The sequence below is a fragment of the Ostrea edulis genome, chromosome 2, assembly GCF_947568905.1.
Source record: "Ostrea edulis chromosome 2, xbOstEdul1.1, whole genome shotgun sequence".
Classification (NCBI taxonomy): Eukaryota; Metazoa; Mollusca; class Bivalvia; order Ostreida; family Ostreidae; genus Ostrea; species Ostrea edulis.
In genome coordinates, this window is record NC_079165.1 from 95,530,523 (window position 1) to 95,556,482 (window position 25,960).

The 25,960-nt window shown below is 33.7% G+C and overlaps 2 protein-coding genes across 3 annotated transcripts in view; one reads left to right on the forward strand and one right to left on the reverse strand.

Moving 5' to 3' along the window:
* LOC125680938 (mucin-5AC-like) overlaps nucleotides 1-3,540 on the reverse strand; it is a 36,749-nt gene extending 33,209 nt beyond the window's left edge. The window contains exons 1-3 of one of the 2 annotated variants that reach the window (XM_048920770.2): nucleotides 3,486-3,540; nucleotides 337-386; nucleotides 23-254 (exon numbers count right to left, since the gene is read on the reverse strand). In XM_048920770.2, coding sequence (XP_048776727.2) covers nucleotides 23-35 — 13 coding nt within the window. In that variant the 5' untranslated portion in view covers nucleotides 36-254; nucleotides 337-386; nucleotides 3,486-3,540. Of the gene's footprint in view, nucleotides 1-22; nucleotides 692-3,485 lie in introns of those variants that run through there. The other variant, XM_048920771.2, reaches the window with a different exon arrangement.
* A 531-nt stretch (nucleotides 3,541-4,071) lies between these two features.
* On the forward strand, nucleotides 4,072-21,126 carry LOC125680738 (acylglycerol kinase, mitochondrial-like). Its single transcript, XM_048920495.2, has 14 exons — nucleotides 4,072-4,253; nucleotides 5,997-6,036; nucleotides 7,566-7,645; nucleotides 8,486-8,561; nucleotides 9,186-9,284; nucleotides 11,374-11,406; nucleotides 13,211-13,305; nucleotides 13,837-13,906; nucleotides 14,238-14,317; nucleotides 15,841-16,061; nucleotides 16,979-17,091; nucleotides 18,625-18,692; nucleotides 19,057-19,159; nucleotides 20,817-21,126. Exons 1-14 carry the CDS (start codon nucleotides 4,144-4,146, stop codon nucleotides 20,931-20,933), a joined length of 1,305 nt encoding a protein of 434 aa, XP_048776452.2. The 5' UTR covers nucleotides 4,072-4,143; the 3' UTR covers nucleotides 20,934-21,126.
* The last annotated feature ends 4,834 nt before the right edge of the window (nucleotides 21,127-25,960 follow it).

Below are 25,960 nucleotides of genomic sequence, written 5' to 3' on the forward strand. Positions count from 1 at the left end.
ACTGAGCACTACATGTACATACATTCCTCCCTCATTAAATATCTTCACATTTGAAGACATCAACCCAGGATCTTTATCCCCCCGGCAGGCATTTTCACCTGTCAGTTCCAGGGGTGGTCTATGGCACCAAATGTAACAGGAAGGGAGAAAATGCAACCGACCAGACCGGGATTTGAACTCGGGCCCCTGAATCTCTAGTCAGCTAGGTGCTCTACCGAGCTATCTGGCCACAGGTGATCAAACCCAGCTGCCCGCTACAACGATTTAAATCACAAATACAATACAGGACTGAGTTCCAGTACACAAATATAATGTTCATATATGCAATGGACATACTCAATACTCATCATGAATATGGGGGTGTCATGTGCTGATTGCAGACTCAGCTGAAATGAAAACAAGTATGTAACACAATATCTTGTTTTGTTAGTTATTATATTATACAAAAGATAGCAAAAGACAATGCTATAGGACAACATAAATAAATAGAAATCCTTGTTTTAGTTAGGAGGTCTATATACATCCCAAGATGCCCACCTTATACTTGATGATGTTTTACGTGACCAGTCTAATGTTACTGATGTAGAAAATTTAGAGAAAGTAACTCGGGATGATGTCTCTGTTTTCTCCAATCATGACTCTGATTTATCACAATATTTCTGAATAAATCAATATCAATTATCAAAACTTGGATTTTGATATCTTTTAATATTAAAAGTTATACAAACTTTGGTATGTTATTTTGAGTCACCAGAATGACGGCCAGATCTAGTAAAGGACCAGTAACTCAGTTTGCATGGTTATACTGGTCCGGTTGTCCAGTGAGTTCAAGTGCTTAGATGTGAACACTGCTACTGATAAATTTGTTTTTTAATATTTGAAACTACTTAGTACAAATTTATCACAAAGTAAATCACAATGAAAATGATTCATTCATGTGGTTGAAATTGAAACATAAAAAAACGTTATCTAGTTAATGATTGAAAATAAAATTTCCAAAAATTATTGCTATTAAAGTTTTGATAATCATCACACGAATTACAATTTTAAAAGACAATAAAAGTAATCAGGGTAATCACAATGATATTAAAATCTTGTACTATCAACTTCCTCTATTTCGAAGTTTATTTCTGGAGGGTGTAAAAAAAACACTACATAAATCAATGAATTACTGCTAATAAATACATAACATTGGTCACAAGTTAGATCTCTTTGAACTAAAGTATTAAGATTTTATCTATCAATAAATCCATGGTCAGAGATTAAATGATGTAACATGTAAGGTACCTGAATTGGACACTAAAATAATATTGCTCAAGACATTTAGGAGCATTGTAATGATAATATTTCTTCCTGATTGTTTCGAAATGTAGTGTTTTTCACACACACCCCCTTCCCTAATTGTTTAAAACTATAGTGATTATCATTTACCCCCATCCCACCACATTATAGCACTTAGATAACAATTCATTTTTCATCATCAGATACAGTGCCTTTGTGTATTATAAAGTTTGAGCCTAACTTTCTAAATCCTTTTCATAATAATCTAAATTTGTTGAGAACACAAGGTTTTAACTATCTCCATAAGCCCTGTCCCATTAATCATTTGTAATTTGATTATCAGGATTCACTGTGTTGAAATACACATTCCAGAAGATCAAAAGATGAACATTTAATTACTTTATTTACGAATGTTTGCATTGATGATGAGGAAGAAATTATGTATGAAACATTCTCAACATGAATTAATTGGTAAACTCTCTGAGCACAAATTAAATGCAGGAGGCTAGTCTCAGCAAAAGGTTGTGTAGAGAAATGTGTGTCACCACCTGAATAGGAGTAGGAGATTAATTATTTATGGTTAGAAAAGCAAAATACATGACACCTAATGAGTATTAAATCTTGTGAAAATATCAAACGCGTACATTATGTATTTAAATGACTTTGGTAATATGTCTTTTCTTTAATTTGCCCTCCTTTTGAAGAACTTTGTAAGAAAAAAATTATATTTAAATGTTCTACTGCCAGAGAAGTCATCTGTTTGTGAAATTTGTACAACTATTGCACATTCACATATATGTATCCATGAACTTTGTATTAAATGCGGGAAAGTTTTTATCTCTTGCATTTAAGCCAATAGAAAATTTTCTCCTTAAAATCACCCTCCATGAATCTTTAGTTTTTCTTACAAGTGTGTGGTTCTTGAGATAAAGATTTTTGAAAATTTGTCATTTTTGGGCAGTTTTTGCCATAGTATTATAGTATCATTAGCATTTTGTAAATCTATTGAAATTGATATATATTTCATTGAAACATAGATCATATCATACAAAGTTTTCACTTTAAATTGGCTTGAAATTTAATGATGGTTTTTATACATATACTCTTGCTTGTAGTATTTTATTTCTTCCTCGTAGTCTTGTGCTTTCGTATCTGTATATTCTTGCATGAAAGTTTTCTTTTATTTTGTATTCTTTTGTTAATCTGTGTATATGTGTACATGCATGCTATGTGTCTTTGTCCTTGATATACTTGAATGTGATAGTCGGTTAAAAAGCTCTACAGAGCTTGTGTTGACATGTTGAATGTATATAGTGCCGACTTTAAATAAAATTTACTTTACTTTACTTTTCACAAAAGTGCTTTGACTAGGAAGTGTGAAATGCTACATTTAAATTATTTTCAATTTTATTTCGTACAATATATTGTTCCCAAACGATCAGGGTCAGAATAGGTCCTCGGTACCCCCTTGCTTGAATTAAAAGTGACTAAATGGGGCGGTCCTACAGATGAGACTGCAAAAACCAATGCCCTGGGCGACCGGCCGTATCACAGAAGGTGTGGCACGATGAAGACCCATGCCTGCTCAAAGGACGTAAGCGCCCAACATAGGTTTAAATTTTACAGCCCTTTACCGGCAATGGTGACGTCTTCATATGAGTGAAAAATTCTTGAGCAGGACGTTAAACAATATTCAACTAACCAACCCAAACGATTGTGCCCATGAGAAAAGGGTGCTTAAATTTTTACATATTTTGATTTTTTACAGGATTTTGTAGATAAGGGGTAGAATTTCTAAAAATCAAAGTTTTATCACTTTACTCCTTCTCCAAGACCTATATTACTGCATTTTAAGTAATTTTACATCAAATCTTCAATACGTAGTGCCGTGATATTTCTACGTTATTGATGCAACTATAAATGCAACACGTCAGCTGAAAGAAAAACACATGAACCTTATATGCTAATTAAGATAGCAATATTTAAAAATACAGGTGTTTTAAATCATTGTGTTACACCGAGTCAGATGCATGTACAGAATTTAGTTACATCTGTAACAAAAAAGGAACAAATCTAAAGTTAATTTGCTTCATTGCATCGTGGTTCACGTAAATAGGAAACTAGTATGTAACTTAAGTATTCTTTTAGAGAGAGCATGCAACTAGATCTATATAACAATAAATTAATAATTTTAAAATTCTTACATTGGCCCTTGGGTCAAGGCTCAACTGGAAAATGAAGATTCTACTCTTTCGAATATTAGTCTAATAATGAAAATAAATCTTTTCAAAGAATAACTCTGCATATTTCAGGGTTTTCATTACAGTTTTGGGGCTCTTTACTGCTTATAATATAGGCTAGATAGGAAAATTTATCGGAAAATTCGGAAATTTTTATTTAATAAGATAGACTATTAGGTTTTTCTTTTAATCATAATGGTTTTTTTCCCTATATTTTGACAATAGGTAATCATTTGAGATATGTATCTTACTTACATCAAATGTCTCAAAATTCGGAATTTTTCTAGACTAGTAGATACAGCGGGAAATTTTTGTTTAATCGGACCCGATTTTTTCAATAGAATTCTAACAGAAAAGGTATGCCAACAGAAAAGGGTATGTTATAATATGAAATATAGTATTGCATATTTACAACACTGAAATCTAAATCACAATAGCCACAGGTGCGGTTTATACCATTCCGGAAATTTAAGTAACATACTTTTAATTTTACTATACTCATCATCTGTGTCTTTCAAATGTTTTTGATTAGGGGATCTCATGACAAAAGCTGAAAAGAATCACAATAACACTGAATTTGGCTAAGCATGTGTGCAAAAGAAAATGTTTGTTGACATTGAAAATGGCTAAAGTTGTTAAAATTTTACAAACTGTTAGAGACAACTGGAAGAAATCTATCTTTGCTGTTGTTGTAGCAGGATATGGTGTCAAATTCGTGAACAGAAAATTTGAGTACGTACTTGTAAACATCGAATTCATTGATTTTTTTACGAGAACAAAAGTCGTTTGCATTGTGATAAATAAATTTACCTTGCCAAAATATACCACCAGAGAAGTGTATAAGATCATTACGTAATATCGGAACTACCGTTAAAGCAAGCGCAGCTACAGGTACATGAGCGGATCCAAAATTTTCCCCTAGATATAAACTTGCATAGGCTCCACCCCCATGCAATTTTTAGGGGCTCTAATTGAAACTATGATTAACAATAATATGTATATACGGTGCAGTGTGACCGTTGGCCCGAGCGAAGCATGAAATGGTCATTGACGTGTCCCAAGTGATAATTATTATTCCGTTAAGTACAGTGAATTATGATTTATTTAAAAATATATCAAATATATATATATTATTTATGGAATTCCCCTTGCAATAAATGACCAGTAACATTTAGATATTAAAGGAGAATATATGAGGATAACAACAGGATCTGCCTCTTCATATAACACAGGGAATACATGTATAACACCAGCCGAGGTAAACTGTGCATTGTGACTTCACATAAAATTTAGCCTTGACTTTTTTTTTTCTGTTCCAAATTAAACAATTTTAAACAACAACAATACGTCCTGTCTGCAATTTAAAAGACAGTTAAAACTAAACAAAATTAATTAAGAAATTCAAAGTGGTAAAAAAGTGAGCGTAACTATCTTATATTTTTATTTAAAGAAACTCATGAACTTGTTCATCTATTTAGTTGTATTACTGTTTTTCTATTTGATGATTCAGATTGGCTAAAAACTGTAACAATAATAATAATACCAATCATTTTCAACAAATTGGGTGTTTGAATTACAAATTTCACGTCAGTCTTGTATTTTTGGTATTCAAAATTAAAACATGGTCGAATAACTGTAGAAGCAACTAATGAACAAAACAAAATGGAGGTACCCATATGGATCACAAAATTTTCAGTGAACGTATGTAAGATTATCTCCATTCATTTGCTGATTTTTTCTATTACATGCGTGTTACCTTTAGAGCCATGCTTCGCGGACGGACCTTCGGCCCGTCTGAGCTTTACTCAGTAATATTGAGTATTTTACAACTGGAACTGCATTCAAACAGGCAAATATATTATTTTCTACCTAGCCTAGGGTTGGTTGTTTTGAACCCACATGACTATATTATGTGTGCCTAGCACAGCATATACCAATGAAATTAAGATATTTGATTAAGAAAATGGGGAAAATACTGAAAATACAAACAACAACAACAAAAAAAAAAAGGTCAAATCTGGAAACCAACACCATAAGGTTTAAATTGCAGAAGATTCTCATGAGTGGATACCACATGGTATCAACAGGATGTGAATCCAGAGTATAAACTGGAAGAAATAAGACAGATCAACAACAAATCGTGAAAATGAACTACTAAATTTATTTGGTTCACCGGTTTCGATCATGGATCAGTTACACTTCATGGACTTATGGACTTTGATTAATTACACACTATACTTTTATATACATATTGAAAGGCACTATAAACTAATCTTATCTTGATGTTAAGCAGAGCTGAATGTAAACTTTCCACATTTTTTTGTTTGTTTATGGCAACGTCAGCCGCAATTTTTACCTCAGTAAATTTTACCTCTGATTGTTCTGATGATGACCACCTCATGGTCAACTGTTTGAATGCAAGGTATAAATTGTATGCAATTTAGAAACATTAATGGTCTGCACTTTTCTGTTCAGGGAAGACCTTTTAAGAAGAGAGTACTGTAAAGAAGCAAAGGTATGTTATAAAACGCTTATTTTATATTTTGAGAAAAGCCTTTCTGATACGGGGTCTGTTAAATGAAACGGTTTTAATATAAATTTAAAGAAAGACAAAATCCTGTTTTATTTCACAAAAGAAAAAATGTGCCCAATTAAAGGTTTCAAGTAATTTATAATTAATATTTACTAAAAGTCATTTGATATAGATAGCATCATGAGAGACACAATTTTACTCAAATTCAGTGATCAATTTGTAGGAATGTTTTTCTTTCAAAAAACATATGAGTAGAGGATAAAACAAAGAAAAAGTTCCTGTCATTTAGGGTTATTGAAAAGGTCAAATCTCTGTCATGAATAAGAAGCATGTCCAAGTCTATGTTAAGGTTGTTTGAAAGAAAACAATATCAACCCATGCACACATTGTTTTATTTATATCAAGTGTCCTTAAAACACAAAAAAATTGCCACATATGAATATTTTTATGCTCCCTTTTGAAAAAAGAGGGGCATATAAGTCTGCACCTGTTGGTCAGTATGTCTGTCAATCTGTAGACCAAATTTTCTCCACTCAATATCTAATGAACCCTTTGCTTGACAGGTACCAAACTTGATACAGTGGTTGCCTTTAGAGAGTAGATGACCTCTATTGATTTTCAGGTCACAAGATTAAAGGTCAAGGGTCAGTATATCTATCTAAAGACTAAGTCTTGTCTGCTCAATATGAAAAGAACCTATTGCTTGACATTTACTAAATTTGGTATAGTGGGTACCCCCAGAAAGTAAATGACCCCCAATTGTTTTTCAAGTCACAAGGTCAAAGGTCATGGATCAAACTGGATTGTGAAATATTGACAGACATCATTCACATCAAACTTGGTACACTGGTTCTACCAAAGGAGTAGATGACCCCTATTGATTTTGAGATCACAAGGTCAAAGATCAAAGGTCAAACTGGACATGATAAAAAAAATTGTCCACTTAATATTTTGAGAACCATTTGCTTGACAGACATCAAACTTGGTATACTGGTTCCAGATGACCCCTATTGATTTTGAGGTCCAAAGGTCAATGGTCAAACTACTCGGGACTTAAGATATTATTCGCTCAATATCTTGAGAATCCTTTGCTTGACAGACATCAAGCTTGGTACACTGATGTCCCTTAAAGAGTAAATAGCCTCCATTGGTTTTTCAAGTTACAAGGTTAAAGGTCATAACCCAAATTTACTGGTTATTTAGAACTGTCTGCTCACTGTATATTGAGAGATCAAACTTATTATTGTGGTTGCCCCTGACTAGTAGATAGCCCATATTTTTCACTGGGCATCTGTTTCTAAAAATTTCTTGTTTTGTTTGTTTGATTTTTTTTTTTTTTGCAATATTAAGATATACATTGAAGTAACTTGTGAACAAAATACATTGTTTAAGGGAATTGTATGTGTTTTGTTTGTGATAAAGATTATCTTTTAAAAGATAGTACTATGTTACTAGTAAATGGAAATTTTTAGTAAGAATAAATTCACATTACATTAACTTAAATATTGCAGAAATATGGTGAAGTAAAGATCAAATTTGGAGAGCGACCAAGAAAGATAACTGTGTTTTTGAATCCAGCAGCATCATCTGGGTTTGTAACTGAAATCATTAAAAAATTAATATATGCAAATATAGTACATGTATATATTAATGTTATAAAAATATGCCAAAACAAAACTTAGACAATACTAGTTCAAAGGAGGGACATCGATCTGATGAAAACATGGTCAGGAGGAAAAAAGAATCTATTTGTAGCTCAAAGGGAAGGCTAGCTCTTCATTTTTGCAATAATATTATTTATATTTATTATAGATTCACAGCATCACTATTAGCAAGGCCTACTTGTGAGTCTGTATCCCATTCAAAATTCCTCACACTGTTCAACTTTGATTGAGTCCTCCTTTTACTTTCAATTTTCAAATGCACATTTAGATACAAACAAGCTCTTTTAGAATAACGATGACAGAAATGCTCTGTTGTGAAATTATTAATTAACTCAATCGTATTAGATCCAGCCTGGGCTATATTCAGACGACTCTCAATAACATAATGTTCAAGGGACCTCGATAAACCTTTAAGAGTTCGCAGGTCAAGTCAATCCCGAAATTAAAGGTTCAAATTTCATAGTGACCAGATTGCATATTTACAACATCCTGGGATCGTTTTGACACATCCTTCACAGGTAATTATACATCTTTGACCTTTTGACCCCAAAATCGATAGGGAACATCTTCATCCCATTGGTAGTCCATATGTATGCTATGGTGACTAGGTGGAAAGGGTAACGTTTTAGAGCCCGGAAACCATTGCGTCTATACAGACAGACGGACAGAGACAGACATCCCGATTCCAGTACTTTGTAGCAGAGGGTATATCAAACTAAGAAATCAATCATGGCATTCTAAATAGCGGTACCAATTTTGCATTGCAGGAAAGCTTCAAAACTGTTTGAAAAGAATGCAGCACCTTTGCTACACTTGGCTGGTCTTGAGGTCAATCTTGTAAAGGTGGGTTGAGATTCTTGCTCTGGATTTTACAGAGAACAGTAGCAACAGTTATTGTGCAATATTTCAAAGATGATAAACGAAACTTCCCAAGGGATAGAATTTTCATATGACAATTGTCCCAAAGAAATGGCTGTGACAACACAGAAATTGCAAGCATTCAATCTATGCTGTAAGTCTTAAGCTGAGGTGCATATTGTGTAAGTCTGAAGCTGAGGTGCATATTGTGTAAGTCTTAAACTGAGGTGCATATTGTGTAAGTCTTAAGCTGAGGTGCATATTGTGTAAATCTTAAGCTGAGGTGCATATTGTGTAAGTCTTAAGCTGAGGTGCATATTGCAAGAGATGCTAGAAATTATATACATCAGTATTCAGGATTTTAAAACCAATTTGAATTGGATATTTTTGAATGAGATAAAATTTCAATGGTAGATTAAATCATCGGATTGTACATATTAAGTGTCTCTGACATATACTGAAAATAGCTGACAATTCACCAGTATCTTTTTACTTTTAACTCTCTACTATGATATACATGTATGTGTGCCATGCACAAAGTTTGGACAACAGTGTACTAGAACAGGTATAATTACATTTAATGTTTTAAATCAGTGCTTGACATATTAGACAGAATATGAAGGACAAGTAAAGAAGTTCATGGAAGTATTGGATAGGAAAGACACAGATGGAGTAATCGCTGCTGGAGGAGGGGGAACTCTCCTGGAGGTCAGTAGAACAGGCGTTTACATGATTCGTGTCAATCTCTACCCAGAGTTGTCCTTGCTCTCACACACACCTCTGTTAGCATCTCGAGGGTTTTTACAAGATTCTTGTAAAATGGCACATATGCTCTAATAAAGTATAGTTTCAATTTCAGTTACAAAAATATTCATAATTAAAAACATTCAGCAGATGTCAAGTCTTTTTGTGACACAAGAAGCATTGATTTGGGTTGAAACACGGATATTGCACCAGGCCTATACATAGGTACATGAAGAATGCATACATGTAGTAATGGGAAAAAGACTACAAATAGTTGCTTGTCCTACATTTTCTTGATATTTTATAAAGTAGTTGTTAGTTTTATTAGCCGTAAAAAAGTGGAATTACACGTGGAATAACATTGCTTATTTTGAGACGTTGACAGAGGTATATGTGAGTGTAAGGACAATAACTTTGGGTAGAGATTGGATTTGTGTGTAAACCATTGGGGGTAGAATTGAATATTTATGTCTCCCCTCTTGCAGGGTTAGACATATTGTTTTTGTAATTTTTGTCTGTCTGTCTGTCTCACAAAATCTTGTGAACGTTTCTCCTCCTATATGGCTTATCAGATAGACTTGAACTTTGTACAATGCTTTATTGCCATTTGTAGATGTGCATACCAATTATTTTCCTAAAAGTTATAGTGGATCTAAGAAGGGTGGAGGATGTAAAATAGCTTGTGAACACTTCTCCTCCAATACCATTTGCAGATGTGCATTTTGCAGGAACAGGACGATCCAATTGTTGTCCTTAATTAAAGTTATAGTGGATCTGAGGGGTGGAGGGTGTAAAATAGTTTGTGAGCACTTCTCCTATGTGGTTTATCAGAGTTCATATTGTTTACTTTATGTTCCTGCTCATGCTTTCTCCTCCATACCATGCAGTACATTAAAGGGAGGAGGTTTAATTTAGAGCACTTCCAATTTGGGGAGCTGGGGAGACATTTGTTTTCCATAAAAACAATCTCTAGTTCAATTTAGAATACCCAGTAGTGTTTATAGATATCCAGCAGTGTTGAAAAATCGGGAAAATTTTATAATCGATAATCTGTCATAATCGGAAGAACTCTATCGATCAATGACCGATATAATCGGTATTTACATGTAGTTAATAAATGTTTATTATTTTTTGGGGTTATTTTTATTTAGTTTTATGGATATGTGCAGCATACACTCTTGCTGGTGTCACTGAATTCCCACTTTTCAATGTGGAGTCCACTCTGACTCTCCCCCACACATGTCTCGATATAAAAGCGGGAGTAACAGTCAGATGAATCTCGGATTAAGATATTAATTAGTGTACAGGAAACAATCGATTATGAAAAATAGAATCGATAATCGGAATCGAAGAGCCAAAAATGATCGACCATCGATTGTCGGCGATAATCATTTCATCGCTAATATCCAGTAACTAAATGACAAGTTATTAATGTCGAGAAGTTTATTTATATTTCGTAAAGGAAACTTAGAAATTTTGATTTCAAGAGCAGGTTGTAAAGATAAATTTTAGCTATTTTTTTTCTATCTATGACTATGCAAGCTGTTTGCAAACCTTGAAAAAAATATTGTGTGTGGCACATTCAGAAAATTTAGAAAAAGTAACTACATGTATGTGTAAATAGGTACTCAGAAGAAAACCTGTCAACTTTGTTGAAAATTCATCCACCATAATATTATATCACTGTATCATAAAGATATGTAAAACACCAAAGACCTCTGTTGCACTTCTAATTGTCCACTCTGCAATATAACAATTGTAATGCTGTCTTTATTTCCGTGAGGTAAAAAATGCTCTATGTTTTAGTACTATGTGAATAAGTGGGGAAAAACAGAATTTTACATTTGTCTTAAGGCAACTTTTTAGTGAATATATTAAAAAAAACCCAACTTTTGCTTGCACTACTAAGGGCAATGATGTCATGTACAACTAACAGTTAATCTGTGTATGGTGACATAATAACAGTCAAAGGATGCAGAAGATGTAAGGTTAGAATATTTTTAAATGTGTTAGTCACAGATCTGAATCACAAATTTATTTTTCTTTTCTGTAGACTGTGACTGGTGTCATGAAGAAAAATGACAAGGTAAGGTACAGACAACTGTAATAAGAGTAAGTGAAGTGAAGGTAAGGTACAGACAACTGTAATAAGAGTAAGTGAAGTGAAGGTAAGGTACAGACAACTGTAATAAGAGTAAGTGAAGTGAAGGTAAGGTACAGACAACTGTAATAAGAGTAAGTGAAGTGAAGGTAAGGTACAGACAACTGTAATAAGAGTAAGTGAAGTGACGGTAAGGTACAGACAACTGTAATAAGAGTAAGTGAAGTGAAGGTACAGACAACTGTAATAAGAGTAAGTGAAGTGAAGGTACAGACAACTGTAATAAGAGTAAGTGAAGTGAAGGTACGGTACAGACAACTGTAATAAGAGTAAGTGAAGTGAAGGTACAGACAACTGTAATAAGAGTAAGTGAAGTGAAGGTAAGGTACAGACAACTGTAATAAGAGTAAGTGAAGTGAAGGTACAGACAACTGTAATAAGAGTAAGTGAAGTGAAGGTAAAGTACAGACAACTGTAATAAGAGTAAGTGAAGTGAAGGTAAGGTACAGACAACTGTAATAAGAGTAAAGTGAAGGTAAGGTACAGACAACTGTAATAAGAGTAAGTGAAGTGAAGGTAAGGTACAGACAACTGTAATAAGAGTAAGTGAAGTGAAGGTACGGTACAGACAACTGTAAAAAGAGTAAGTGAAGGTACGGTACAGACAACTGTAATAAGAGTAAGTGAAGGTAAGGTACAGACAACTGTAATAAGAGTACGTGAAGTGAAGGTAAGGTACAGACAACTGTAATAAGAGTAAGTGAAGTGAAGGTAAGGTACAGACAACTGTAATAAGAGTAAGTGAAGTGAAGGTACGGTACAGACAACTGTAATAAGAGTAAGTGAAGGTACGGTACAGACAACTGTAATGAGAGTAAGTGAAGTGAAGGTACAGACAACTGTAATAAGAGTAAGTGAAGTGAAGGTAAGGTACAGACAACTGTAATAAGAGTAAGTGAAGTGAAGGTAAGGTACAGACAACTGTAATAAGAGTAAGTGAAGTGAAGGTACGGTACAGACAACTGTAATAAGAGTAAGTGAAGTGAAGGTACGGTACAGACAACTGTAATAAGAGTAAGTGAAGTGAAGGTACAGACAACTGTAATGAGAGTAAGTGAAGGTAAGGTACAGACAACTGTAATAAGAGTAAGTGAAGTGAAGGTAAGGTACAGACAACTGTAATGAGAGTAAGTGAAGTTAAGGTACGGTACAGACAACTGTAATAAGAGTAAGTGAAGTGAAGGTAAGGTACAGACAACTGTAATAAGAGTAAGTGAAGTGAAGGTAAGGTACAGACAACTGTAATAAGAGTAAGTGAAGTGAAGGTACAGACAACTGTAATAAGAGTAAGTGAAGTGAAGGTAAGGTACAGACAACTGTAATGAGAGTAAGTGAAGTGAAGGTAAGGTACAGACAACTGTAATAAGAGTAAGTGAAGTGAAGGTAAGGTACAGACAACTGTAATAAGAGTAAGTGAAGTGAAGGTAAGGTACAGACAACTGTAATAAGAGTAAGTGAAGTGAACAGGTGCAGATATTGCTTCTTCAACTAGCCATCATCTGTACTAGATGAAGAATCCATGCTGAATTGGGGGAGATGGGGCACCAAGAAAAAAAGAAAAATGCTGGATATATTTTTCTTTAAAAATTGAAATAAAGAAAATTATCTTTAAAGAGAGTTCATTAAACTGTAACAGATTTAAACTTAAAAACTAAAAAAAAAAATTATGTCGGTATAATGTATCTGTTGATAGATAAGTCTTTTAAAATCATTCTTTCTGCTCATACAGGACTTTGCAAAACGTATTCCAGTAGGAGTTATCCCACTTGGAAAAACAAACCTGTTTGCCAAGATACTGTTTGGATCAGATAAAGAACAAGTGAGGTAGCAAAAGAGAATATTTTATGAGGGTTTTTTATTCAGTAAATACATAAAGCAGTTGGTCATATGAATGTATGATGTTGGTAAGGAGAGTCGCGTATCAGAACTAGGCTTTGTTAAACAAATAGCGTATTAGAACTACATGTATGTAAAAGTTTTGAATTCACAAGGCTTCTCACAAATTAATCTTGTACCATGACTATTCTATGGTATGTAAAAAATGAAACACCACAGAAATACTGTAAACCAACTTTTATTTGCATCTATTTTATTTCACGATTCACCTGTGGTAAACTGGTTCACGGTGAGTAATTTTCGCGTTTGAGCCTATGACTGGTTCACGACGATGAAGTTCTCGCGAATCTTGTGAAATTTTCTCACACGTGAATAAAAGTTGGTTTACAGTAACATTGAGAGTAATGGAATATTGATCAGAGCTGCTACAAAGAAGATTTGGCTAATTGTGATATGTCTACAATCCTTGACAACATTTATGTTAGTGGAAGAGATGGTGTGTATTTTCTGTATTTTCAGATTTATCCTGGATTCCACTTTGGCTGTTGTGGATGGATTTTCCAAGAAAATGGATGTGGTAGAATATATGGTATTCTTTTTGGTTTGATCTTTTAATAGTAATTATGTCCTATAGCAGTGACGGAATTCAATAAATGTACAGTATGATGCAATAAAGACTTCTGTATTATGCTCAACTGCTAAATCCCATCACATGACCTTCAGTATGTTTTAAGTATGCAATGAAGCAGATTTTTGAAAACTGATGTTTATGACTGATGAGGCAGTCATCCATTTTGTGGCATCCAGATGTTTTTCTCTCTCATAAAGTCCTGGTCATCTGGATATTTTAATGCTTTCAGATTGTTGATCTAAGATTTTCTCTGAAGTGAATGTTCATTTATTTCTTGATGGATTTTCAGAGTGAAGATGGAAGAAGCACATATTCAATGATGGGACTCACTGCAGGGGCGTATGTTAATGCCGAAAAGAAAATGCAGAAGTTTGTGTTATTTTCTCAAGGAATCATTTTTAGATTACATTTAATTCATTTCAATAAGTTTCATTAATGTAGATATTGAATATTCCTATCCTTTCTTTGCAAAGCAAATTGCTGCTGTAAGGAATTGTGAAGCTTTGAAATGATATGTTGCATTAACACTAATATCAATCACGGATATGTTGCATTAACACCAATATCAGTTACAGATATGTTGCATTAACACCAATATCAATCACAGATATGTTGCATTAACACCAATATCAATCACAGATATGTTGCATTAACACTAATATCAATCACAGATATGTTGCATTAACACCAATATCAATCACAGATATGTTGCATTAACACCAATATCAATTACAGATATGTTGCATTAACACCAATATCAATTACAGATATGTTGCATTAACACTAATATCAACTACAGATATGTTGCATTAACACTAATATCAATCACAGATATGTTGCATTAACACCAATATCAATTTCAGATATGTTGCATTAACACTAATATCAATCACAGATATGTTGCATTAACACTAATATCAATCACAGATATGTTGCATTAACACTAATATCAATCACAGATATGTTGCATTAACACCAATATCAATTTCAGATATGTTGCATTAACACTAATATCAATCACAGATATGTTGCATTAACACCAATATCAATCACAGATATGTTGCAGTAACACCAATATCAATCACAGATATGTTGCATTAACACTAATATCAATCACAGATATGTTGCATTAACACCAATATCAATCACAGATATGTTGCATTAACACTAATATCAATCACAGATATGTTGCATTAACACCAATATCAATCACAGATATGTTGCATTAACACTAATATCAATCACAGATATGTTGCATTAACACCAATATCAATTTCAGATATGTTGCATTAACACTAATATCAATCACAGATATGTTGCATTAACACCAATATCAATCACAGATATGTTGCATTAACACTAATATCAATCACAGATATGTTGCATTAACACTAATATCAATCACAGATATGTTGCATTAACACTAATATCAATCACAGATATGTTGCATTAACACTAATATCAATCACAGATATGTTGCATTAACACCAATATCAATCACAGATATGTTGCATTAACACCAATATCAATCACAGATATGTTGCATTAACACTAATATCAATCACAGATATGTTGCATTAACACTAATATCAATCACAGATATGTTGCATTAACACTAATATCAATCACAGATATGTTGCATTAACACCAATATCAATCACAGATATGTTGCATTAACACTAATATCAATCACAGATATGTATATACAACTCGCCAAGTTACTGATTAGACCATCAACAATAAAAAAAAAAAATAGCAGACTATATAGATAGATTACATGAAAAAATAGCTTCGAATCTAATATCTTTCAATTTTAGTTTAGATAGATAAAATGTTATTTTAAAGATAGAGACAAAATAGAATTCATTGAATTAAGCATTTTGATTGAACAGGTACTGGTATTTTGGCCCTTTGAAGTCTAAGTGGACCTACATCCGATCCACACTGACCCAGTGGCCATCTGTCATCTCAGGAAAATTAAGTTACGTACCAGCAACAGAGGAAAACACGAAACTTCAGAAGATAGTCATCAAGCAAGCAGCACCAGAAGTCAAACGAAGCTGGTGGAACATACTTCATGTTTTCTACAAGCCCAAACCACAAAACTCTCAGGGTAAGGCTGTAATGTATCATAAAGTATATATGTTTACTTGTCTTAAATCTTAAAGTTACTGAAATATGTTTATATCTGAAGATAAAGGATTCAGAATTACAGTTTGTTTATATGGAATGAAAACTTTTCCCCATTTGATGGTTATAAAATATATGGCTATTAATGCATTACATAATATGAAGGTTATGGTTCAATACTGCAAATAAACTTCTTTGTTATACTATAATAAGATTGTTTAATATCATGGCATTAACTTACTCAAAGAAACGAAGTCTTCCAAATGAAGCCAAGCATCAGTGTCTAGGTATATTTGGAGTATGTATGTTTAATTATAGGTTATTGACTAAATATTGGGAAAATATGCCTCCTCAAGGTTATTGTTCAATAAATGGAATATTGCGCTTGCAAAATCTTCTTCAGCTCAATGACATAAGGCAGACATATTTCCCAATTTGCAGTCAGTAACCTTTTTATTCCATATTTTTCAAATTAAATGCACTTCTAATTTTATAAGTGCACATATATGTGCATTTTCAGTAACAGATGAAAAGTGTTTTAAGTCCAGATTAATTGTAAACAATACAACATCACGATCAGAGAATTATGTATTAAGCAATTCCCAGGCTATAAAACTTTAAAGTGCTTGCTTTTGGTCTAAGTCTTGCTTTTATAAAAGGAACAAATAGTGAAAAAGTGAGACTTATATTAAAAGTGAGCTTGTGTAAGTTTTATGGCCCTAGAGCGAGAAGTGACATCACATTTGAGTTAAAGTCGTTCCCAGTTAATATTTATGATGTGGGATTGTATGGCTCAGTAAAAGCCCTGGTACCCTTGATAGAATCTAACAGAAACAAGGTATCAATAAAACAATAGTGCTGAGGTATTTTTACAGTGCGTGTGTTTACTGGTAATTATAGATATCATTGAGGAGATGGAGGCTGAGGATAATGAGGAAGAGGAAGTGGCCTCAGAGGATTTAACCACTGTAGAGTTATCTGTCTTGGCTCCCATTGTTCAGAGTCAAAAGCAGGTCTGTATTGGAGTTATTCAATTCTTAGACAAATATCGCATTAATGGCAGTCAACACCAAAAATAAGCACAAATAGACACACAAATCAAACCATGAAGTTTGACAATGGTTAATGCAAACTGTGCATACTACTTAACAGTTTGCATGTGTATTACTAATCTCTTTATCTGCCAATTTATATGCATGTTATTCTACTATGGTTATTGATCAAAGGAATTTTGCGACCTTTATTCTGCAATATACCATGATTATTAGTGTTGAAAAATCAGGAAAATTTCATAATCGATAATCGGTCATAATCGAAAGAACTGTTTCTTTCAATGATCTATATAATCGGTATCTAGATGTAGTTAATAATGTTTATTATTTTAGGAGTTATTTCTATTTAGTTTTACGGATATGTGCAGTATACACACTAGCTGGTGTCACTGAATTCCCAATTTTCAATGTGGAGTCCACTCTGACTCTCCCCCACACATGTCTCGATATAAAAGCGGGAGTAACAGTCAGATGAATCTCGGATTAGATATTAATTAGTGTACAAGCGACAATTGATTATGAAAAATAGAATCGATAATCGGAATCAAAGAGCCAAAAACGATCGACAATCGATTGTCAGCGACAATCGTTTCATCACTAATGGTTATTGCAAAGATTGAAGGAATGCTGCGGTCTTTATTCTGCGATATACCACGGTTATTGCAAAGATAAAAGGAATGCAGTGTTCATTATTCTACAATATACCTTCATACGTATTAACTGATTATAAGAAAATTGATACACATCTCGCTTGCACTTCAAGTTTTGCTAATGCAACAATAAAGTCGATAACTGATAATTCAATATTTTAACCATAAAAATTAATCAAGATATGTTGCAAAGCAAATTTATAAATGACTGAAGAATATTTGTTATTAAATATGAATCAATTGTCTGCATTCTGAGATTGATACACATGTAAACAAACATGTCGATGCACAGACAAGTTAAACCTCTTCCACGTATGTGTAGTTTTCTTGGACTGTGTATTCATAGCATTTGATATAATCCGTCAACATCAAATTAAATACTTGAAATATTTTTCAAAATAGGTCTAATATATCTTACCATCTTGAGAACATTTTTGTCAGCAAAAAACATGTAGGCCTAGTCAGTTTCGGAAATTGCTATGATGTCACAAAGTGCCTAATTCGTAGATGTACACTTATAGGTAAATGATCGGCTGTATATTTCTGAGCAGCAGCAGAATAGAAATAAAGTTCTTGTTTTCGTGGATGATGCAGGATACTTCCTAGATCTTGAAATTTTGTTTGAAATATAAAAGCCTCGGCTAACAACGCCTCAGCTTTTATATTTCAAAACAAGTTTTAAACTGAGGAGGTTATCCTGCAACATCCGCAAAAACGCAAACTTTATTTCTTAATCATAAAGTACATGTTTACTATATAAATCTTTTCGTGCAATTTTATAGTTCAGCATCAGAATGTTTGTCTGACACCTGTTTATGTAGATTTACTTTGTTAATGTTTACAGAAAGTCATAGCACCAGAATTAGATATTGGTCCAAGTCAAGTGGAAAGGAAAAATTTCATCAGTGAAGGGTAATCTGTTGTACTCATCAAATCACCAAATGAGGATGTCCATGTTGTTTGAATTTGTTTTGAAGTTATTGAAACAGAATTAAAGATATTTGGTCATATGCTACAAAGAGAATACTGATGCAGGGATATTTTTATCTGCATGCCCCATCCCCTTACCTATTACTTTCTTTTAATAACATTACTTAAAATTGACATAATGATATATGATATTTATTTGGTAAAATTATGGAGATTCTCGGTAATCTCAAAGAATTCATTACAATGATGTTCAAAACTAAAATAAATTCTGATAGAAATATGGTATTAAATGCACTGCAGGACTACCCGGTATTTAATTTTTCAAAGGAATTTACATGTATTTCAGACTTAGGAGAGAAAAATCGCAAACACCAGTGTACAGTTCAGCAGACAGTAGACATTCACTTGTGAAAAAAGTCAAATTTATTCCAGACTTGCCAGAAGACACAGTAAGTAGATAATATTGACTTTGGGACTTGAAATAATTGCAATCCTTCACAGATAATCCTATTCAGTGCATGTAGGTCTGTAGAGATAGTAAATCTGTACTCCAAAATTTATGATACATTTACCGAAATGCAAACTGAATTTATTTTAAAGTTTGGGGTTTTTTTTCTTGCATGAATGATGTGAATTGGATAATCATAAATTCTCTTTTCTGTAAAACACTACATATCAACCAAAGGTCCCAATATGAGCTGGGGGGTGGGGGTGGGGGTTATATTAGTGGAAGGTTCATATAGAGTGTGTTATGGATAAGGGCATGTTGTCTTTATTACATTCTCAGCAAACAAGCAAAAGAATGAAAGACAATCATCTTGCATTCAGGTTATGGTTCAAGTTTATAAAACACATAAAAGATACATTTATTGTACATCATTTTACCATGACGCTAACAATGTATTGTAAGATCCAAAAGACTATACGTCTACAGTACTTTGCTTTCTCTTCACAGTGATTGTGACATCATCATGATTGTATCGTCGATCAACAAATTATTGATTCACAATGATTAAACTTGATATGGGAACGGTGATGTCAATTGTATCACACATACAAAATCCTGTACAATGTACTCACCACTCAATGATTAAACTCAATATGGGAACGGTGATGTCAATTGTATCACACATACAAAATCCTGTACTCACCACTCAGTATGTTATGTAACAATAATGTGCATGTAGGTTTTTGACATTGAAAATGTTTCTTTGTGAAAGAGTTAAATCGGCCATATTTATGCCCCCTTTCGAAGATGAGAGGCATTTTGGTTTGCGTCAGTCAGTCTGTCGGTCGGTAGACCACATGTTGTCCGCTCAATATCTTAAGAACTGATCACTTGATCGTAATGATATTTCATATGTGGGTTGGTTATGAGAAGAAGAGGACCCCTATTGTTTTTCAGGTCAAAGGTCAAGGGTCAATCTAGTAATCTACTCTGGACATAGGAAGACCTTGTCCGCTCAATATCTTGAGAACCCTTTGCTTCACAAACATCAAACTTCGTACACTAGTACATCCCAAGGAGTAGATGACCCCTATTGATTTTGAAGTCACATGGTCAAAAATCAAGGGTCAAACTGGACATAGGAATTTACTAACCACTTAATGTCTAGAGAACCCTTTGCTTGACAGACATCAAACTTGGTACACTGGTACATCTTCAGGAGAAGATGACCCCCATTGATTTTTAGGTCATATGGTCAAAGGTCAAGGGTCAAACTGGACATAGGAATATACTATCCACTCAATATCTTGAGAACCCTTTACTTGACAGACATCAAATTTGGTACACTGGTACATCTTCAGGAGAAGATGACCCCTTTTGATTTTGAGGTCATTTGGTCAATCCACTCCTGACATTGGAAGATATTGTCTGCTCAATATTTCGATATTGGTGATACTACTATCAATCAAATTATGCCTGTGTACAACCATTTTCAATTTTGCACTATGGGGGGCATATATGTTTTACAAACATCTCTTGTCTGACTTGTAAATACTTATATGTTTTACAAACATCTCTTGTCTGACTTGTAAATACTTATATGCATGATCTTGTTACATGACATTTGGTTCTTTATAAAAAAAAATGTCTTCTTTCAGGAGAAAAAGGAGTGGTTTTACATTGATGGTGAACAGTTTGAGGCAGTTCCTGTGGAAATCAGACTACTGAGAAACAGATTAAACATATTTCACAGTTCTAGAACTTTACCAAGCTGATGAATAAGTTATTTGCTATCAGTGTTTGATTGTGTTTTTATAGCATCATGTGATTAAGGGCATAAGTTGTGCTTCGATTAAATCTAAAGCATGATAGTTCACCTGAATATTTTCACAGCCTGTTGACATTACATTGCAAGTACATGCACAATGTATTAAGATATTAAAACATTTGAATACACTTGGAAATGAATGGTTATGCTTTTGTTTATTTTTAGTTATAAAAAAAGAACTATGAAGTTAAAACTGATATGTACTGGTGTGTGGTAGTCATGATTTCTAGTAACTATGAAAGCTAAAACCAATTCACCATCAGTTGCCATGTAAGCAATCTAGTGTAGATTTCCTGTGTACCATACATATGAATACTATTCTTCTCCAGTAATCATGTATATGCTATGAAGTATATTAATTTGGGGAAAACAGGAGCTATCTAAAAAAGCATATGTCTCTAATCTAGTCGAACTGAATTGGTTCTACTGATAGATTATGTTCACAACATTTTATCAAATTAATTTTTCATGACGTATAAATCTTGTTTCAGTGTTATGTTCTATTTTTGGACATTGTGACTTGATATTGAATTTCAACCATTGATCCTGAATTACAGATAAGCAAAACCTAAATGTAATACCCAATACTGAAAGAGTTTTAGATATGTTGTGAGTTATTTATCATGTGTATATATGGGGTGGTCATGATATGGGGGGGGGGGGGGGGGGGGGGGGGGGGGGGGGGGTAAGAAGAGAGGAGGGAGAAAAGAAAAGGAGAAAGAAACCAGGCCAAAATGGTGTGCATTTACAGAATGTACAATGGATTTTTTTAAAAACATAACAATCCCTGTAAATAATGTTTTCAGGATTCACCAATCGAAATGTGAACTGATAGGAACAGGGTACTTAAGTAGTCAGCTCCACTCATTGTCTGATTACTAATGTTTATGAACTGATAGGAACAGGATACTTAAGTAGTCAGCTCCACTCATTGTCTGATTACTAATCTTTTGTTCAGCATGCAGTGAAAGTGTACTGAATCTGTTCCTGTCTCGGTACTGTTCAGTTCAACTAGATAGGGAAATTTAACATCTGAATGTAGAAAAACTGATAAAATAGATTAATTCAGATTTTGGAGTTGGGGGTTATCAATCGTCTTAATTGTAATTTTCTGTTTTAGGGGAGTATATATTGAGAGTATTTGATGTAGGAAAACATGCTGAAAGTACACATGCTTTATTTCAAAAGAAAAAACCCCAGTGCTTTCCCTTTGATGAGACCCCATTAGAGGTCTGGCTCGAAAGTGAACTTACTTGCATGTACATGACCAAAAAAAAAAAAATACTTTGGAGCTAGTCTTTTAAGTTGAACACCAGTCACTCACCTGAAAGTGAACCTTGTGATGAAAAGAGATTGGTTTGACCCTCTGAAGTCTCTTCCAAAGGTTGTGGGACTGACCCTTAAATTGAATATACATGTATTGTACCTTGTATTTTAAGAAGCTAAATCTCTAAACATTGGAAAGCGTTTATTTCATAAAATATTTTGTGCAGCATATTATGAAGTACGTGGTATATTGACCTATGATGTGATTCTACAAGTGTATGTGTGTATCAAGAGTGCTCAGATGAAAACCCTGTAGGGAACTGTAGGAATGGCCCCTGTTGTAGACTTTAATAAATGTCAAACAGTTATGTTATAGTTCTTTGACATGTTATATCTAGAAAAAGGGACTGGTCCCTGAATTTGGGAATCTGGGGGTTCTAAACGTCTCAAAAAGTCAAGAATTTTGTAATACACTGCAGAAGAATTAAAGTTGTGTGGGTGTTTTCAAGTAAATAAAATCGCGATCGCATGATCAAGGTGATTTAAGGAAGAATTCCAGAGTTTGATATGGATGAAAAGTGGAGGATATGTACAATATTTTGAAAAGATTCAAATGTTCTTTATGTAGTAAAAAAATATTCATTTTTAGTAGAAAGCAATTTGAAAAAAAATTTAAATAAAACTAATCCTGGACTCGAGCCAGCGATTTACAGTTCAGCAGTCGACGTGCTAACCTACCGAACTTCTCAGCTAGGTAATGATATTTGAAATGAATAGACAAATATTGCTCATATTTATTTTTTCATAAGAGGTCACTATTCTCTCGATTTTTAAAACTTGACATCTTGCTCTGTACAAATATTTTGCAACGTATAACTGAAATGCTTTTTAATAGGGGGCTTCAGAACTTGCTCTTAACATGAAATTTATATCCCGCCTCAAGAACGAAAAGAATGATTTACTTCCTGTTTTAGCAGGAAGCATTAATATTCTAGTTTATTCTTTGTTTATCATGTAAATAATTTTTCAACAACACGCAGGAACGTTAGTATAGTGAGAAAACAATACAAACTAAGTGTTGTAGTTCATATGTGCTAAAACACAATAAATCTGAATTATTTTAAAAATCGTTTAATGCTTCTTGTAATACATTCTGTTCACGGTGAAGGTATTCCAACTTTTAAAAAATCCTAATATGCATAGGTCGGAAGTAAATGAGCTATATCTAGCAGCCAACCATGAATTTGTCCTAGCCTGGTGCCCTGGCCTTCCCATAATGCTCCGCAAACGAAGCATTATGGGAAGGCCAGGGCACCAGGCTAGAATTTGCCCCCCATCCCCCTCTCTTCAAATTCACTTTTTAAATGATATACAAATTTAGAATTAAAGTGTGGTTTTAGTTAAACTCTTCGCAACTAGGGACAATTTAAGACTTGTGATATCCTAGATTTACTACTGCAGAAGTGAATCTAGAAATAATTCAAAGGACGGAGGGGGTGTTGCACCTCGATTGTACTTTTTCTGCCCCAAAGTGGGATTGTAGTTCCCCATTGTGCATTAAATCACTTCTGTCGAAATTTCCCAACAAAAGTATGTATAGTCGAGGTGCATCACACTTTAGTGCCGAACATTGTATACAATCATCGTCATCGAGAAATTCGAAGTGCGTAGAAGGATTTGTCCTGAAATTAGAAACATTTCTAGCTGATGTCGCTAAATAATACTAGACTTGAGAGTAAAGTTCCAAACCATATCGGGGGAATACCCGGAAAAGTTAATTATCGTTAATAATTGATGAAGTAAAGCGCTAAGGAAATGTTTAAGTTTTAACGAATACAGAATTGGTTCGATGTTGTTTTTTTTTTAAAGGTATATACGCGAAAAATCCATAGACTCTATATCTCCAGTTTCCCGTGATCGTTGACCAAATAATCGGGTCTATTCTTTGTGTGTAATTGTTTACATTTGTTCCCTTTCTTAACTTTTTATTCTGTCGATATTTTTGGTTTCCGTTGATTCATGGTTAAAACGTAGAACAAACATAATCCAATGTTGATCCACTGTTGATTTATCAATAAATCTTCAATGTTGAAACAATATTGAATATGCAACATTTTATCTAAAGGCGGTTATAACTTAATCAAGGCTAGTTTTCAAAGTTGAAGATGCAACATTAATTCAGCATCGAAACGTTGAAACAAACTTTAAAAATATATGTTTCAAACGTTGAAACAGCACCAAAGCTGCACATAGTTTTAATGTTTGATTGTCATTTGTTAATTCAATCTTGATTTAAAGTTTAGTTATTACCGTTTTCTGTTTCTTTATCAAAATTCATAAAAGTGTGATTTTAAATGTATTTTTCAACGTTGTTAATCTATGTTTAATCAACAATGTTGTGTAGAAATATGAGAGAGAGAGAGAGAGAGAGAGAGAGAGAGAGAGAACAATGAAACGTACTTAGGGAAATAAGATATAAATGAAAAATAGCGCAAACATATGTACACACTTGAGATATAAAAATTCTGGAACCCCCTCAAACGTCAAACATGACAATTAGTTGATTTTCGGAAAAGACTGAAGTGATTTAGTCAACACTGCGCACATTTCAGGAGAGGGAGAGGCGCACGTAGCTCATCTGTAAAATGTACGTGAAAGATGCTGAATATTGAATTTCTGGCTAAATAGAACAGGTTACTATATCCCCTTCTTGTTTACATTTTAAGTTAATATAACCCCGGGCACATAGCATCGTTTTTCAAAAAAAAAAAAAGGTGGGGGGGGGCGGATTTTAAAAAAGTCGACTAGCAAGCTCAGATCTAGAGTTCCACGTCTTGGTTTATATGGTCTCGGACTGTCCATTGTATTATTTAGGCACATGTATAATATGTCGCAAGGGGGGGGGGGGTACATTTTCATATTAGTTACATCTAAAGTTCCTTGTTGCATTTTGGGTTAAGATATCTCCAGATTGATCACACTTTAGGCTTATATTACCCTTTGTTACATTTTTACCAAATCTTTAAAACGGAAGTTCTTACTGGGTTTTATTTTTGCATAAAATACATTTTCGAATAATTTTGTCAAAATCAAAATTGCACTTAAACATTTTCACCCATCATCCGATGACTTCTAAAACAAATCAATGGCTAACACCTAGACCACCCTTAGCAGACCTCAGTTTAAGTCTAATGATAATGGTCTATCAGGGCCGTAACTGCCGATGAGGCAGACGAGGCAACTGCCTCGTCTGATTTTTTGGCAAAAAAGAAAATAAAATTATATAAATGTTATATTATAGGATATATGTTTAAAATGAAGACAAGCACCTTTGTCTTTGACACCATATTACGATTCTTTACATAGTACAAATGAAACACAAACATGATAAATTGGGATTTAAAAAGTGTCATTTTCAGTCGTAAAGTCAATCGGCGGCCCCCAATCCCCTGCCTCCCCTGATTTAGAACCCTACTTACGGCCCTGTCTATCAAAGACTTTCTGTGACACACTTGTTAAATTCTTACAATTGCCTTTCAAATTCTCATTTGACCACAAATGTATGTGATCTAATGTTATTACAAATTCATTTCCTGCCCGCTTGTTTATATTTTCTTCCTTTCGCTGCCTTATTTTAGTTTCAGAATAAAATATAGTGCAATGGAAGGAATGCAGATAATATACCTCCCCCCTTCTTCACTTTCACTG

Excerpts from the sequence above, each read along its gene's own strand:
- LOC125680738 (XM_048920495.2), top strand. The coding sequence starts at position 4,144 with ATGGCTAAAGTTGTTAAAATTTTACAAACTGTTAGAGACAACTGGAAG. Across the intron at positions 9,285-11,373 it reads GAGGGGGAACTCTCCTGGAG|ACTGTGACTGGTGTCATGAA; the intron begins GTCAGTAGAACA and ends TCTTTTCTGTAG. Across the intron at positions 18,693-19,056 it reads AAAAATTTCATCAGTGAAGG|ACTTAGGAGAGAAAAATCGC; the intron begins GTAATCTGTTGT and ends CATGTATTTCAG.